Raw genomic sequence first — 16,499 nt, 5'->3', positions numbered from 1 at the left:
TTACCTGGGTCCTGTGCTCAGGGTCCCTCAGGAGGCTGCAATCCAGGTTGTCAGTCCAGGCTGGGTTTTATCCAAAGGCTCGACTAGGGAGGGGCCCACTGTTAGGACCCCTCACGTGGTCGGTGGGCTTCGCTGCTTGCTGGCTGTTCCTTGCCACGTGGGCCTGTCCAACATGACGGCTCACTGCATCAAAGCCAGCAAGGGAGTCAGCTGGCAAGATGGAAATCATAGGCTGTGCAGCCTAACCACGGAAGTGACTCCATCACTTTCCCAGAGTTCTGTTGGTCAGAACCTGCCACGAGGCCAGCCTGCTCTCCAGGGGGTGGGGAGCAGGAGGCGGGGCTACATGGGGGCCACTCTGGGGCCTGCCTGCCACAGACAACATTAATAACAGCACGTCAGCCCCAGGGGCTCTACAAAGAGACAGCACTATTTGTAAGTGCTTGCATGGGCCAGATACACTGGGAGGTGCTTTATGACCACAAAGTGTGGTTCCCTGTGCCCTTAACTGACAGATTGAGGATGCCGAGGCTGCACTGAGCAAGATAACCCGGGTCAGGGGGCAGAGGTAATCTCCAAAGCAAAGACACCTGCTCATGTTACCCACTGAAGACTCTGGGGAATTTGCCCTCAGCACAGAGGTGCTTTGGATACTGAAAGGGCAGGTGTGAGTCCAAAGGGAAACGTGGTTTCTACCCATTAGTCTCCATCAGAAAGGCTGGATGGGTGAGGGCCCCGCCCCTGCCCCTATCGGGACAGACCATCGTATCCACCTCCTACCGCCATCTCCCAGGGCCTGACGTGGGGCCCACAGAACTGGCATGACTGGGGAAATGACGGCTGGATGAATGCTATTCACTGGTCCCCTGAGGCCTTCAGGGAGCCTCCGGCTCACCCCCCTCGGGGTCTGGAGACCCTCTAGCACTGCACGGAAGCTCCTCCCTTCCCGTCAGAGGCACCCAGACCACAGCCTACTGATGTTATACAACTATCCATGCTGGGTGCCCCTTTCCTGCCGTGGGCCGACCGCGCTTTGCAACGCACCATCAGGGGATCTGCTGCTCAGAGCCCTGCCTTGAAGGCCTAATAACCAGGTGACAGCTGTGGAGGAATCACAGACCAACTGGAGAAACCTGAGTGGGTCCAACCATTCGACAAACTGAAATTTACTGAGATTTTAAAAGTGGAAGTTGTTGGTCAAAAACAGACAAATGAAAAGGGATGAATTGTACAGTAAGCATTATCTCAATTTTTCTAAATTTAGTTTTAAAAAACCGGTGCGGGGAGGGATGCATGGAACGAGGCAACAGAAGGTCGAGCAGGCTGCTGGGAAGGAGGAAGAGGGTCAGAAGGGCCTTCTTTGGAACCACGTTCCAGACCCAGAGGCCGAGGCGAGTGGGAGCAGGAGCGGCAAGGACATCTCCCCCGGGAGGGCCCAGCGCGGTGCAGGGCAGCCCACATGTGATCCAGCAGCGTCTCAGGAGGAGCCAAGGGACAGGAAACCCCTCCAAACTCACTCTAGCTGCCTGGACGCCTCCACCTCACGGCAACAACAAGAGGCCCAGTCCACCTGAGCCCCAAGGTTGGAGCAGCCTCCAAGGCCCCCCAGGGCTGTGGGAGCAGGCAGTGACAGAGAGGGGGAGACACAAGAGGGCGGAGAGGCCGTGGCACCAGGTGACTGCCAAGGCTGGCCGCCCCTGCCCGGGCCCAAGCAGAGACGAGCAGGACGCCAGGGAAGCCACGCTTCACTTCCTCTAAGCTGACACACACGCCTCCGAGCAGCACACATACGCTTAAGAGGTGTGTGTGTCATGCAGTGGAGCTCACGAGGGGCGTACAGCGGGCCCACCCCCACCCACGCCAAGCCCACATCTAGGTCCCAAGGCCTCCTCGTCCCCGCAGGGTCCTGGGCCTGAGCCCCAGCCAGGGCCACAGGTGGAGTACCTGCCCGCCTGCCCAGCTCCTCCCTGCACTCAGCCTGGGCTGGCCTCTGTCCTGAGGATTCCTCTCGGGCCAAGGGGGGCTGCACAGGGGTCCCTCAATTAACACAACCAGCAGCAGAGAACTCCGAGCTCAGAGTGGCCACCAGCCGGAGACCCACGTTCCACTGAAGCCTGGCTCTCAGGGCACTCTCTCTGGGGCGCAAGAACCCGCTCCAGGGCAGCACCTAGTGGCGCACAGCGGCACTGCCCGCTGAAACCCTCTTAACCCTGCGGTCCAGGCCAGCACTCGCCAAGGCTCCACCTCCAAGGCTCCACCTCCACCGGAGAGGGAGTCCCTGAAAACACCAGGCCAGCAGAGGCAGTCAAATAGGCGGCACGGAGCATGGGGTGGGGCGTTTGTAAGGGGCCCTGGGGCTCTCCAGGGAGGGGACGCTGGGAACACGGGCCTCCAGCAGCTACTCCGTGGGGCCCACCCGAGAGGTGCTGTCCTGAAGGCAGCACTGGGGGAGGGAGTGACACGGGGCAGGGCAGTGGGTGGGACCCCCGCTGAAGAGTCAGCGCTGTGCGTTGACAGGGAGCTGGAGAGGAGGGGATGGTTCCACAGCCTGCCGCTGCAGGAGGCTCCAGGCGGCCACAGCTCTTCCCCCCTTCCCGGCCCCCAGCGGGCCTGCCTCAGGGAGAGAGTGGAGACTCAGCTTTGCAGATGTTTCCTTTACTGCATCCAGGCGCTGTGCCCTGCCACACACTGCCCCCAGTACAACCCCTAGACCCACATCTCCTCGAGGGCTGCGTCATCTCCTCAGCTCTGGCCCTGGTGCCCAGCCCCAGGCTGGGGGCCCTGCGAGGGGCTGGGGTATCTGAAGAGCTGGGCTCAGAGACCACCTCCACCACGGACCCTGGAGGAGCAGCCATCCGTCTCCAGAACAGGAGGAGCCGGGGTGTCGAGCAGAGGCCCCTCCAAGTCTGAGCCCCAGGGGCGAGCCCAGGGCACTCAGACACCCCCGTCCCCACACCAAGGCTCCAAGCACTCAGACCACATGGAGGTCCTGCAGCCGCTGACCCAGGCCCTGCACATGGAGGCTGCCACCCCTACACCCTGCCACGTGTGAGGCATCTGTGTCCACCACGGCCAGAGCTGCCTTGGTGGTGTCAACCTCTTGCAGAGTTCCTGTGGTGATGCTGTCCCAGAAGCCCCCAGAGTCGAGATGCAGGAGGGAGGGGCTGAGCTGGGGCCTGTGGGGGGAAGACTCGGGTTGCACAGAGAAGGCCCACATCAGCCACATCCTCCTGGTGCAGAGCCGGGCCGAAGCCCTCCCCTCAGCCGTGGACTCCTGGGCCATGTGGAGCGCATCCAGGGCCACACCAGGGTGACGGGGGGCTCCCCCCGGGGTGCAGGACACTGTGCCCCGAGCGGCCCTAGCGGAGGCTGCACTCCCCCCCCTGCAGCTTCTCCTGCTCCATGGCGCGCACCAAATCCTGCACAAATAGCATCTCGGAGGCCACCTGCTTGGCCAGCGCCTCGTAGCGGTTCTCGAGGCGGCTGAAGCGGCGCCTGAGCCCGCTGGCCCCCAGCAGGGCGCCCTTGGCCTCCTCCTGGGCCTGCCGCTGGAGCGCCTCCGTCTTGTGCAGCTCCTGGCGCAGCCGCCGCAGGTCCTGGCCGATGCTCTCGTTCTCCTCGCGGTACCAGGCCTCCTTCTCCTCGTAGATTGCCGTCAGCGCCTCGATGTCCTCGTGGAACAGGCGCCGGCTGTGCTCGAGCCCACGCAGGCCCTCCTCGGCCACTGCCACCTCCTCCAGCACCTTGGAGAAGCGCTCGAAGTTGACGTAGGTGTTGTTGGGGGGCATGCTCGAGTGCGACTTGATGGTGTACTCCTTGAGGCGGGCCGTCTTCAGGCGCCGCCGCTCCGGCTTGCGGCCACTGTCCTCCCGCCGCACGTTCCGCCGCCGGATCGCCTGCAGCGGGAGGGGAGGGTGCCTTGGACTGGGGGGCCGGCAGGGGGAGACCCCCCCGGCCCACGCCCGGCCCTCCGCTCGCTTTTCGTCGGCACTCAGCCCTGCCCATTCACGTACACGTGCTCCTGGTGCTTCCACGCTCTGACAGCCGAGCCGAGAATGGATGGCAGACTACCTGGCCGTGCCACAGACCACAGAGCCAAAAGCATTTACTCTCTGGCTCTTTACAGAGGTTGCCAACCCTAACCCGGGCCTGGAGGTGACCCCTTTCTGGGAAGTTCTGGGGAGGGAGCTCTGCTACGTGCAGAGGGGCCGTGGACTCCAGCCGGCGCCTCCGTGAGATGGCTCCAACACCACGTCCATGCACACCTCGCACCCCACACCGTCCGGGTCCGCTCCCCTGGGGACCCTCCCCCATGCCAGGGGCTGCTCACACCTGCCATGCCTACGTGGGGGCAGCCCCACTGCCTCACCTTGATCCAGGAATGCTCCAGGCTCTGGGCAATGGTCATTCTCCTCCTGGAAGAGCCCCCAACCTTAGTTAGTTGCACGTGGGCCACTTTACCATCCTCCCCAACGCAGACAGCAGGAAGGGGTGAGCCATACTCTCCCTGCTGCAGCTCTGGCTCTCAGCCCCACCTGTGGCTGACTCAGGCACCCACCCCTGGGGACCCTCCCAAGTCCCTAAAGTCACCCTCCAGCCCAGCAGCAAGTCCCTGAAATGACCGTGAAAATACAGGCACCATGAAGAGCTTCCACTCTGCTTGGCCAACCACAAGGAGCCCATCAAGGGGACTGGGGGTGCGGACTCCAGGGTCTCCATGTTTTCTGAGGGGTTTCATTCACAGTGTTGACACCTAACACTGGGGTCTCACAACTCAGGCACCTATAGGAGGAGGCTGGGGAGGACTGTGGCCCACGGGAGCACCTCTGTGTGAATGAAGGCTCCGTGCTGCCAGCACAATTAGATTTTTTTTCTAGGAAAAAAAACAAATAGTAATCTGGAATCTTATAAAAAACCTCCTATCTCAAACGTTGGCCACACATTCAAAGCTTAAGGACAGCTTCTTAAGAGGCCCGACCGGGCTTCCCTGGTGGTGCAGTGGTTGGGAGTCCGCCTGCCAATGCAGGGGACAAGGGTTCGTGCCCCGGTCCGGGAAGATCCCACGTGCCGTGGAGCGGCTGGGCCCGTGAGCCGTGGCCGCTGGGCCTGCACGTCCAGAGCCTGTGCTCTGCAACTGGAGAGGCCACAACAGAGAGAGGCCCACGTACCCGCAAAAAAAAAAAAAAAAAAAAGGGCCGACCTAACTCCTCTGTGCTATCTCCAGCCCAAAGCAGAAGCCGCGCCCAATTCCCAATAACAGGAAGGTGGCGGCTCGGACGGATGTGTTACTTGTCCTCGGCCAGAGCGCCCATCCTGGGGGCCTTGCCAGGCCCTCCCTGCCCAGCCCAGCGCTCCTACTTGGGGTCTTTGACGAGCAGCCGGCGGATGAAGTCCTTGGCCAGCTCGCTGGTGTTGCTGAAGTACTCCTCGTCAAAGTCGTAGTTCACGGCCGAGATGTTGGTCAGGGTCTCCTGCTTGGTCTCTCCCAGGAATGGTGACGCGCCACTCAAACTGGAAGGCGGACACCGGGCTCAGTGGGGCCGGACATCCCTGCAGTCACCCCACAACAAGGCCACTGCCCAGGCCACCACCCGACTCCGCCATGCCCATAAAGGGGGCAGACGTGGAGGAAGGGCGATGCCGGGCCCCGGGCCACCAACCACAACTGTGCCCAGCCTCCAACCAGAGGCAGTGAAAATCCACTGCCCAGCCAGTGAGGGGTGCTGAAACGAGTGGGCAAAATCTCTGCAGAATCTCAAGGCAGCTACGTAGACGCACAGCCTCGAAGCACTTCCCTGAAGCGTGTAGTAGTTAGAGGGAAAACGGCTAACTTTGGGGGGAGGTGGCGGGGAGTCCTGGCCGACACTGCAGACGTCACGTGTCTTCCAGACATGCTGCACTGAGGCCACAGCACCACACTGTGAGGTTATGGGTACGTGATGCTGTGACTTAGGGTGACAAATGTATATGTGGTCTTCACTCCAATCCTCAGTACACAGATCCAAAAACCCTTGTCATTTCCTAAAACCCAAGGTGGCAGCATCTTCTGTTGTAATATTTGGTCTTTGTTCCCTTTCCTAAAACAGCTCGGGGTTTGAGATGAAAGGAGTGTTTTTGTTGTTCACAACAAGCCCCCTCCAACCACACCTGAGTTGATGCCACTGAGGTGACTTTGGAACGGCCCTAAGGAGGGGGCCGGTGGCCAGGGAACCAGCAAGTGGGGTTACAGTGATGGAACTTTCATCCTCACCCCTGACCTCCAGGAAGGGGAGGGGCTGGAGGCTGAGTTACTCTCCAACAGGCCCGTGACTGAGTCCACCATGCCTAGGAGCTGCCAGCCGGAGGATGACGGGGACATGCCGTCCCGGCCCAGGGCCTTGCACGGTTGTTTCACACAATGAGGCCCTACCTTCTGAACTCTCCTGAACACACCTCTCTCTCCTGCACAAATTCATTCATTCACTCATGCATTCGTCCATCCATCCAGAGTTCCCAAGTGCCGCGACACGTCAGAGAACTGAGGGTGCTGCCTTCCACTTGCTGTCCCCACACAGAAGCCTCCCTACCCTCCTCTTGACCCAGCAGGGCCCCGGGAGGGGGCAGGAAGTGCCGAGCAGGTACTCACAGGATGTAGGTGATGACGCCAATGCTCCTGGAAGAGAACACACAGAAGAGATGGGGGTCAGCTCAGCCAGGGGCACAGCACCCCAACCCCAGAGCCCCAAGGGGGCTGGGGGGCCCAGAGCCCAGTCGGCAGCAGGCCCATCAGCCCCAGGGACCCTCTCCCTCCAGGGGCTGCACAGCCCCCAGCAAGGCCCTCGCTCTGCTCAGAGGGTCTCAGGACTGGACACGGAAGCACCTTTGACCACACCTGCCTGTTCAGGCTCAAACTGGCCGGGGTCGGGGCGGTGTGGACAGAGCCCAAAGGCACCACAGACGTGGGGCCCTCGACGGGGCTGCTGTGGCCGAGGGTAGGGCTGGCAAACTCCTTCTCTAAAGGGCGAGACGCTGAGCGGGGCTTTGGGGGCCACAGATGGTCTCTGCCACACGTTTGTGTGTTTTTAACACCCTCCAGAAACGTGAGAACCATTCCGAGCTCATGGGCCTGGGTCGTCGGCCAACCCTGTTCTAAGGCAGCAGTCTGTCCTGCCCCTGCCCCACAGCTCCAAGACCAGGAGAACAGGCTACACCCCGGCCTGCGGCTGTGACCAGCAGCTCCTGGGGACAGATGGGGGATGCCCTGAGGAGAAGCAACAAGGGCAGCCCTGGGCCCGCCGCCCCCCACTCACCACATGTCCGCCTCCAGACCCAAGGGCTCGTAGTTGACAATCTCGGGAGCTGCAGAGACAGGGAGACAGGGTCAGGTGCCGGGTATGGCTAAGGGGGAACCAGCGGACAGTGCCCACTCAGGCAAGGCTGGCCCTCGGCAGGGAAAGCCGGGACGGTGACAGCACCAACGCCAGGCCTTAAGTTCCCCGTGTCCAGCGCCAGGGCCAGGAAGGGAAACCTGAGGCCAGTGGGCGTGCCTCACCCCATGCCAGCTGGAAATCCTCCAGTGCCCCCAAGGCCCACACCGGGCCTTACCCACGAACTCCGGGGTGCCAAAGATGTTCTTGAACTCGTTCCCTGCTTCGATTTTGTGGGCGATGCCAAAGTCGATGAGCTTGATCCGCGGGTTGGGCACATTTTTGTCCAGGAGCATGATGTTCTCTGGCTGGAGGCAGGGCGGGAAGGCAGGGTGCTGGGCGGGAGGCAGTGCTGCTGCTGGCCCGCCACCTCAGGGAACAGCACCAGGTTGTCCCTGAGCACCTCCCAATCCCAGCATGCAGGGTTTGTGCAGGCTGACCCCGCACAGGTCCAGGCCTGAGCCAGTCCGTCTCCCCAGTGCCCCAGGCAAGGACATCCTGTGCCGAGGGGAGGTGGACCCTCTCGGCCCCCATCCTCACCCTCCCTGGTCAGGCTGGTCCCCAGCTTCGTCCTGAGGGCCCAGCGGGGCTACCTTGAGGTCGAAGTGGGCGATACGCTTGGAGTGCAGGTAATGGACGCCGTCCAGGATCTGCTTGAGGAACTGGGTGGCCTCGTCCTCTGTCAGCGACTCCTTCTCCGCCAGGAAATCGAAGAGCTCCCCGCCCGAGACCAGCTCCAGGATGAGCACCACGTCGGTCTTGTTCTCAAAGATGTCGTGCAGCGTGATGATGTTGGGGTGCCGGATCTCCCGCAGGATGTTCACCTCCCGCTCGATCTCCTCCCGGCTGACCCCCCGGCGGCTGGACGACAAGCGGCGCTTCTTGATGAACTTGGCCGCGTACTCCTTCCCGGTGCCCTTCTGCCGGCATTTCCGCACAATCGCAAACTGGCCGCTGCAGGGACAGAGGGGGAGGGGAGAGTGGGGAGTGGGCGCCGAGAGGGACACAGGACTCTTGGGACCAGGCCGCGCTCGGATGACGCAACCTCCTGGGACAGTTCGTCCCAGCTCCTGGCGCCATGCTGAGGTGCACCCCACCAGCTGGAGAATGCACCCCACCCAGCAGGGGTGCTCCCACGCGAGTGCAAATTGGTGCATAATACAGTGGCTACCTGGCGTTTCTGCAGCAGTGAAAGAACAGAAACAGCTCCACGTTTATCAAAAGGGAGCTGGACTCCCATCATGGTAAGTCAGGCAGAATTTTCGCAGTCTTGGAAAAGAACGACTCTCCACGTGCTGACCAGAAAGACACCCATGGACTTCCTGGGTGGTGCAGTGGTTAAGAATCCACCTGCCAATGCAGGGGGCATGGGTTCAAGCCCTGGTCTGGGAAGATCCCAAATGCCGCACAGCAACTACGCCCGTGCGCCACAACTACTAAGCCTGCGCTCTAGAGCCCGCGAGCCACAACTACTGAGCCCGTGTGCCACAACTACTGAAGTCCGCGTGCCTAGAGCCCGTGCTCTGCAACAAGAAGAGCCATGGCAATGTGAAGGCTGTGCACCGCAACGAAGAGTAGCCCCTGCTCACTGCAACTAGAGAAAGCCCATGCACAGCAACGAAGACCCAACACAGCCAAAGATAAATAGTTAAAATAATAAAATAATTTTAAAAAAAGAAAAGAAAAGACAGATACCCATGAAGACCGGCTCAGTGAAGACAACTGCAGGATAACACAAGGAACAAGATTTTTCTGGGTAAAAAAGGTACATGCTGTACCCACCTATACAGGTATGTTTATGTGTGTAGATGCCGGAAAAGAGGTCTGAAGGACACACACCAAGCTGTGAGCAAGAGACATCTCTGAGGAGCGCGACTGAGGGCAGTGAAAAGGGGTTTTTACTTTTTATTTGATATGACTCTATAAGATTCAACTTCTCACAGCGTTATTTCATCATTGTTTAAAATCTAAGAAAAGATAAAAAATCACTGAGTTCAAAAGAGCTTCTTATTCAGGGACTTCCCTGGAGCGCAAGTGTTTAAGACTCCATGCTCCCAGTGCAGGGGGCACGGGGCCAATCCCTAGTCGGGGAACTAAGATCCCGCATGCCATGCGGCTCTGCCAAAAAATAAATAAATAAAAGGATGTCTATCACTTTAAAAAAAAAAGAGCTTCTTATTCAATAGGCAGAGTGAAAGAAGTACACACATTTTCACAACAAGAGAGAAGAGTGAGGATGTGGAGAAACCGGAACCCAGGTGCATGGCTGGCAGGAGTGTGAGACGGGGCAGCCGCAGTGGAAAACAGTCTGGCGGTTCCTCAAAAGGTGAAACATGGAGTTACCATCGGACCCAGGAACATCGCTCCACAGAAACTTGCACACAAATGTGCACAGCACCATTATTCACAGTAGCCATAAGATGGAAATAACCCAAATGTCCCTCAACGGATGATGGATACACAAAATGTGGTCCCTCCACACACGGGCACATCACTCAGCCATGAAGAGGAGAGAGGCACTGACACTCGCTGCAACGTGGATGGACCCTGAGAACACAATGCTCAGTGAGAGAAACCAGACACAGAAGGACACACAGGGTGTGATTCCATTGGTGGGAAACGTCCAGAACAGGCAAATCCACAGACACAGGAGGTGGATTCCTGGTTGTTGGGCTGGGGGAGGGAATGGGGGTGTGCCTGCTCATGGGGATGAGGTTTCCTTTTGGAGTGATGGAAACGTTCTGAAAGTATTTAATGGTGATGGTTGTAAGACCCTGTGAATGTACGAAAGATCATTAAATTGTACACTTTAAATGAGTAAATTGTATGGTGTGTGACTTGTATCTCAAGACCCCTGGTATCTGAAGAGAAAGAGAAACTCTCTTTACTGCACTCCAGGGAGCTGTCCAATGTCCGTATTCTTTCGTTATCTAGGAACTTACGTTAACTTGCTTTCACTCAAGAACTGAGTGAAAAAGGCCAGAGGGTAAATATTTTAAGCTTTACGGGCTATGTGGTCTCTGTCACAATTCTTGTGTGTTTTTATAACCCTTTAAACAAGGAAAAAACCATCCTACGTTTGTGGGCGGGCCATACTGAACTAGGTGAGGGCCGGATGTGGCCCAAAGGCCATGGGTCGTGCACCCCAGCCTCCAGAGGATACATGAACACACACGTGAGCAGAGAAACTAACTCTAAGACAGAAGGCACACATTCCAGACAAGAAACATCAACCAGGCGCCACTGGGGGTCAAGGGAAAGGAGACTAGGTGACTACGTGACATCTTATGGAAATGGGGGACGAGCACGCAGAGGAAGGAATTGTGCAGACGGGCCTTGGGGACAGGAGGGGTCTCTTAAGTTGGTGACAGCACAGGGAGGACAGGCCAGACAGAACGAGAAACGAGTGAGGGGCGCCTCTGCCAAGCCAGCAGGGCCCTCAGAAAAGCCAAGGGACCCAACTGGGTGTGTCCCAGTAAGTGGACCTCACTGGGATGCCCAGGACCACCTGCAGCCAGCAAACACCTGAAGCGCTGCCCTCGTGAGCATCAAGACACAAAGGCGCCCACGGCAGACCACTGCAGACATGCTCCGAGCACACTCAGGCAGGTGAGGATCAAGGTGGGGAGTGCAAATTATTACCAACCAAGGTAGGCTAAGTAAGGGTCCACATCCGAATCCCCAGAACCTGTGGACACGTCATCTCATGGGGCAGAGGGCCTTTACAGACAGAATTAAGTTAAGGCCCCTGAGATGGGGATGACCTTGGATTCCCTGGGGGGCCCAGTGTCATCACAGGGTCCTTGTAAGAGGGAGGCGGGAGGATCAGAGGCAGAGCGAGATGGGAGATGCTGCGCTGCTGGCTGTGAGGATGCAGGAGAGGCTGCGAGCCAGGGATGCGGCGCCTCTAGAAGCTGGAAAAGGCAGGAACCAATGCTGCCCTGGAGCCTCCGGAAGGACCAGCCCTGCAGGTCCATTTTAGACTCCTGACTCCCAGACCTTTATGATAATAAATGGGTGTTCTTCTAAGCCACTAAGTTCTGGTAATTTGTTACAGCAGCAACAAGACACTCAAACACTAGTATAAAAGCCAAGAGCACAGGTCAGACGAGAAGTGTCAAGTGTCCCTGATCAAGCCTCGCCCCCCGCTCAGAAATCCACGCTATGCTCTTGCCCCCACCTCCACATCTTAGCTAACATTCCCCACACCTGAAAGGCCTTTCCCCCTCCCCTCTGCCGACATCAACCAAGCAAGTTCTTCCAGGTCCACCTTCCATCCCACGATGACGCCTGACGGTAATAACTTCGAGGGCTGAGTGTTCGCCACGTGCCAGGAACGCTGCTAAGCACTGGACGTGTGGCCTAATTCTCAAATACAAGGATTTTTCTCCCCTCTAGCTTTATTCCAAGCTGAACTAACAAAAAAACTAACAAAGAAAGAGTTCATGGGAAGAGGGACAAAGACACTGTTAGGTGCTGAATTGTGTCCCCCAAAATCCTAACCCCCAGAACCTCAAAATGTGAGGTAATTAAGTACAAATGAGATCACTGGCGTGGGTCCTAATCCAGTATGACTGGTGTCCTTATAAGGAGATTATAATAGGGACAGGAGATTAGGATACAGACATGCACAGAGGAAGAAAATGTGAGGACATGGGGAGAAGGCAGCCGTCTACACACCAAGGAGAGAGGCCTCAGAGGGAACCAAGCCTGCTGACACCTCGACCTTGGACGTCCAGCCTTCAGCACCATGAGAGAATCAACCTCCACTGTTCAGGCCCTCCAGTCTGAGGCACTTTGCTACAGCAGCCCGAGCTGACGAATACAGACACACACAGCTCTCCATGACGTGGAAGCCAGGCTGGAGGTCTACAATGACCAACAACAGATTCATTTACTTCCCAAGACTGTCCAGGTGACTTGAATTAGGAGGAAAGAACCCTCCATACACATCTGCACAGGCGCACAAAGAAACTCACTCCCAGTTCATTCAGCCCGTGACTCTTGGGACAAGGAAACATGACCGTGCTTTGCTCGAGACAGGCAGAAGAAGCTGGACGCCCACCTCTGGTTCCAGCACTGGCTCCAGCACGCCTGGGCTTTGCAGCCGGCAGGGCGTGGCCTCAAGGTCTGAATCCTGCCTGGCCACTTTTAGTCTGTATAGCCTTGGGCAAGACGCTTCCCTGCTCTCAGCCTCAGTTTCTTTATCTATAAAATGAGGATAATAACAGTACCTGCCTGGCAGGGCCTTTCACAGATGAATGGAAATGTAACAAAAAAACAGCCCAGGACTCAGATGTCCAAACATCTGTAATTTATACAAATTGAAGCACAGTATGCACAGTGTTCTGTGGCATTAATCCTTCACCTCATGTGTCTCCAAGAATGTTCCGGATCATTACATAGGGCAGCGCTGTCCAAGATGGCAGCTACTGGCCACATGGAAGCTGTCCAGCCCATTCGAATTGACATGTGCTGTGAGTGTACAAGACACACCAGATTTCAAAGGTGCACATCAATAAAAGGCAGTAAACTATTTCATTAGTAATTTCTATAATGATCACAAGCAAAATGATAACAGTTTGACATATTGGGTTAAATAAAATACATTATTAAAATCATTAAAATTAGAACTTCCCTGGAGGTCCAGTGGGTAAGACTCCACGCTCCCAATGTAGGGGGCCTGGGTTCGATCTCCAGTCAGGCAACTAGATCCCTCATGCACGCCACAACTAAGAAGTCCGCAAGCCACAACTGAAGACCCCACATGCCGCAACAAAGATCCCACGTGCCGCAACCAAGACCCAGTGCAGCCAAATAAATAAATTTTTAAAATTTAATTTAAAAAAGGTTAATTATTAAAAAAATTATTAAAATTGACACAGCTACTAGAAAATTTAAATAAACTCCCTACAAGGCTTGCATTATACAAGTTGCTGGGCTCTTTTTTTTATTTAACATTTTCATTGGAGTATAATTGCTTTACAATGGTGTGTTAGTTTCTACTGTATAATAAAGTGAATCAGCTATACATATACATATATCCCCATATCCCCTCCCTCTTGCGTCTCCCTCCCACCCTCCCTATCCCACTGTTCTAGGTGGTCACAAAGCACCGAGCTGATCTCCCTGTGCTATGCGGCTGCTTCCCACTAGCTATCTATTTTACATTCAGTAGTATACATAAGGCCATGCTACTCTCTCACTTCGTCCCAGCTTCCCCTTCCCCTCCCCGTGTCCTCAAGTCCATTCTCTATGTCTGCGTCTTTATTCCTGTCCTGCCCCTAGGTTCTTCAGAACCATTTTTTTTTTTTTTTAGATTCCATATATCTGTGTTAGCATACAGCATTTGTTTTTCTCTTTCTGACTTACTTCACTCTGTGACAGACTCTAGGTCCATCCACCTCACTACAGATAACTCAATTTTGTTTCTTTTCAGGCTCTTTTTAATGGCTGCGTAATATTCCATCGATGAGGCTATGGTGCTGTGACAGGCACTGAAGAGGCTTCCTGTCTTTTGCTCACAGAAAGTCCTTATAGCAACTCTCCCTGTCCCTAGATCCTTAGGTCCATGTACGTACTACTTCCACGGAATTAACTCCTAGCAGCAGAATCAGTGGGTTAAAGGGAACATACATGGTATTTTTGCTGACTTTTGCCAAACTACTCTCAGCAGCAGGTCCTAATACATTTTCAACAACAGAGTCTGAGACTTTTTTGGGGGTGGGGAGACGGCCTGCATTCTCTACCACTCTATCGGAGGAAATTCCTAAAGGAGGGACTTCAGAATCCTAAATGAGCCCCACACACTCTCTCAGCAAAGGCCTGATGAACAGCTCAGTTATGGCTCAGTTATTTACATTCCATTCTGGTGACATCATGGGGCTGGCCAGCAACAAACTCACCAAATAAGGTCTGAAGCTCTGTGGGGTGGGGGGGAGGATGGTGCCTGGCAGGTCTGAGGGGAGTGGGGGGAGGGGGCACTCCCAGGGGACGCTCCAAGGCCCAGCCCAGCAGGAAATCAGCTGCTGGCTGGATCGGGAAACCTCCGCTCTTTCCCACAAGAATGCCAACCATTGGCAAGGGTGTAGGCCCAGACGGGAGGCCTTCCCTGGAAACGTAGGAGAGCCGGGGAGACTCAACTGCCCTCCCACAAGAGAGGATTAAAGAGAGGGACAGACCCTCACCAACAAAACCTGCCAACATCTACTGCTCTCACGCCAATTCCAAGCACCGTATTAGGTGCCATTTGTGCTCAGTTATGTTTCTCCCCAAAGGAAATGCACAGAGGATGTCAGAGCAAGAATTCCAGGCCCAGACTGACTGACTCCAAAGCCCAAACTCGTCCCACAGCACATGATATCGACTCATCCCTTCTTGGAGAGTGGGATAAAGGACAGGAGAGGAGATACACCCAGAAAACCCCACAGCGGGTCTCTCCCCTGGTCGGAGCCCTATCAGAGGGGAGAACTCACCTGCCCAGCTCCTCCCCCATCTCATAGTGGTCTTCCACATCTTCCTGCCTGAATGTGGACATAGCGGCCGGTCTGCCTTCCAGCACCTTCCACTCCAGTGCAAACCCAGTCACAGTGGCCCGGGGGACAGGACCTCAGGGAGTCCTCTAGCCGTGACCCTGGAGAAGGAGACAGGGAAATAAGAAAGGAGTGAGATGCCAGCCATTACTTCTAGGTCAATGGAGTGACCTGCTCCCCCAAAAGAGGTTTCAAACATCACACCATGCTGAAATTCCACGGTCATTGTAGAAAGCACTTGCAATTGGTGGGCGGGTCAATTCCATGTGTCGGCTCATTTAGATACCACACCACCCCGAGGTCAGTGTTAGCCCAGCTGTGCCACCTCCACCCCCATAGCTCCCAGCCACAGATCTCTGCTTCCGCACACAGCACCGCAGTCGTCTTCTGCCTCCCCCTCCTAGGCTTCTCCCAACCTGCTTGTCCAGAGCCCCACACACTCCTGCAAGTTCCCCACACTCTTCACACCCCCAAACGCTGGGGCTCCCTGATTCCCTGCCAGACCTCCAACACGCTTCCATCTCCCTACCCATCAGCGGCCTCAACCCCTCTTTCCCTTACCCACTAACCCCTCCTCCTCGGCTGGTCTCTTAAGACCCTCTGCAGCGCTGTGGGTAATCTCTTGCTCCCCCCAATCCTGAATTCCCCAGGAACTGGACAATAGTTTCCAAGCTCCTCCAAAGGCCCCGACCCGCTCTTGCTTCCCCTGACCTCCACCGTTCTAGCAAAGCTAACTTCTTCCTCCCCCCGTCCCCGAAGGCACCCCTCCAGGTTTCAAAGGCCCCACCCCGGTCTCCACACTCCCAACGGGCCTCCTCAAAGGGCCACAGCTGAGAGTCTCCTCCACCGTCCTTCTCCCCCGACCTTCTCCCAAGCTCCAAGGCAGACCCCGACGGCTTCCTTCAGAGACGCCTCAAAGATCTCCCCAGTCCCTGACGTCCCTGCTTCAGCGTCCCAGAGACCGCCACGCCCCTCACAGGCCCCGGCCCAGCTTCTTCTCCCGCCCAGTCATCCCACGGGTCCCCAAACGTACCCCCCCGCTAAGATCCCCAAAGGCCCCCCCAACCCGCCAGCCACGGACCGAGCCCGCTCCGCACCCTCCTCGGCCCCGCGCCGCGAACCGGCCCCTCAGCCGCGCTGCCCGCCGCCGCGTCCTCAGGCCCCGCAGCCTTGGCTGCCTCGACGCGCCGACCCGTGCGACGTCACCGAGCCCTCCAGGGCCCGCCCCCAAGAGGTGGAGCCCACCACCCATTGGTCAGTGCGCCCGCCGCTCGTGAAGCCCGCCCACCGCCGCCTTCCAGGCCCAGGCCCTCGCGCGTCCCGCCCTCCTCACCAAAATGCTGCCTCGCCTTTGGCACAGGCTAGGCTTCCCGCAGGTGATTGGCTGTAATGAACGCCTGTCAAGCTTACGGAAGTTGGCTTTCCGACTTCCGGCCCCTGGACCGCCCCGCCCGTTCTCCTCTGACCGGGGTCCTGAAGCTGGGAGGCGGGATGCTGAAATCCTGCATCCCTATTCCTGCCTACCTTGGGCATGAGATAACGCGAATCCAAGGCCCAGCTC

General features: G+C 56.9%; 1 protein-coding gene across 2 annotated transcripts; it reads right to left on the bottom strand.

Annotated features, from left to right (window-relative positions):
• Positions 1-1,037: 1,037 nt before the first annotated feature.
• Positions 1,038-16,158, bottom strand: DAPK3 (death associated protein kinase 3). Of its 2 annotated transcripts, none has more exons than XM_079916289.1 (9): positions 16,036-16,158; positions 14,882-15,039; positions 8,000-8,360; positions 7,585-7,714; positions 7,290-7,338; positions 6,626-6,652; positions 5,359-5,511; positions 4,370-4,415; positions 1,038-3,896 (listed from the first exon to the last, which is right to left on the bottom strand). In XM_079916289.1, exons 2-9 carry the CDS (start codon positions 14,941-14,943, stop codon positions 3,360-3,362), a joined length of 1,365 nt encoding a protein of 454 aa, XP_079772415.1. In that variant the 5' UTR covers positions 14,944-15,039; positions 16,036-16,158; the 3' UTR covers positions 1,038-3,359. The 2 variants fall into 2 exon arrangements, with proteins under 2 accessions (XP_079772415.1, XP_079772416.1); XM_079916290.1 differs by having other exon boundaries at positions 16,020-16,133.
• Between the last annotated feature and the right edge of the window lie 341 nt (positions 16,159-16,499).

Source organism: Stenella coeruleoalba (assembly GCF_951394435.1).
Source record: "Stenella coeruleoalba genome assembly, chromosome: 3".
Lineage (NCBI taxonomy): Eukaryota > Metazoa > Chordata > Mammalia > Artiodactyla > Delphinidae > Stenella > Stenella coeruleoalba.
Note: the sequence above shows the minus strand (reverse complement) of the source record. Positions and strands in the feature narration are given on the sequence as shown.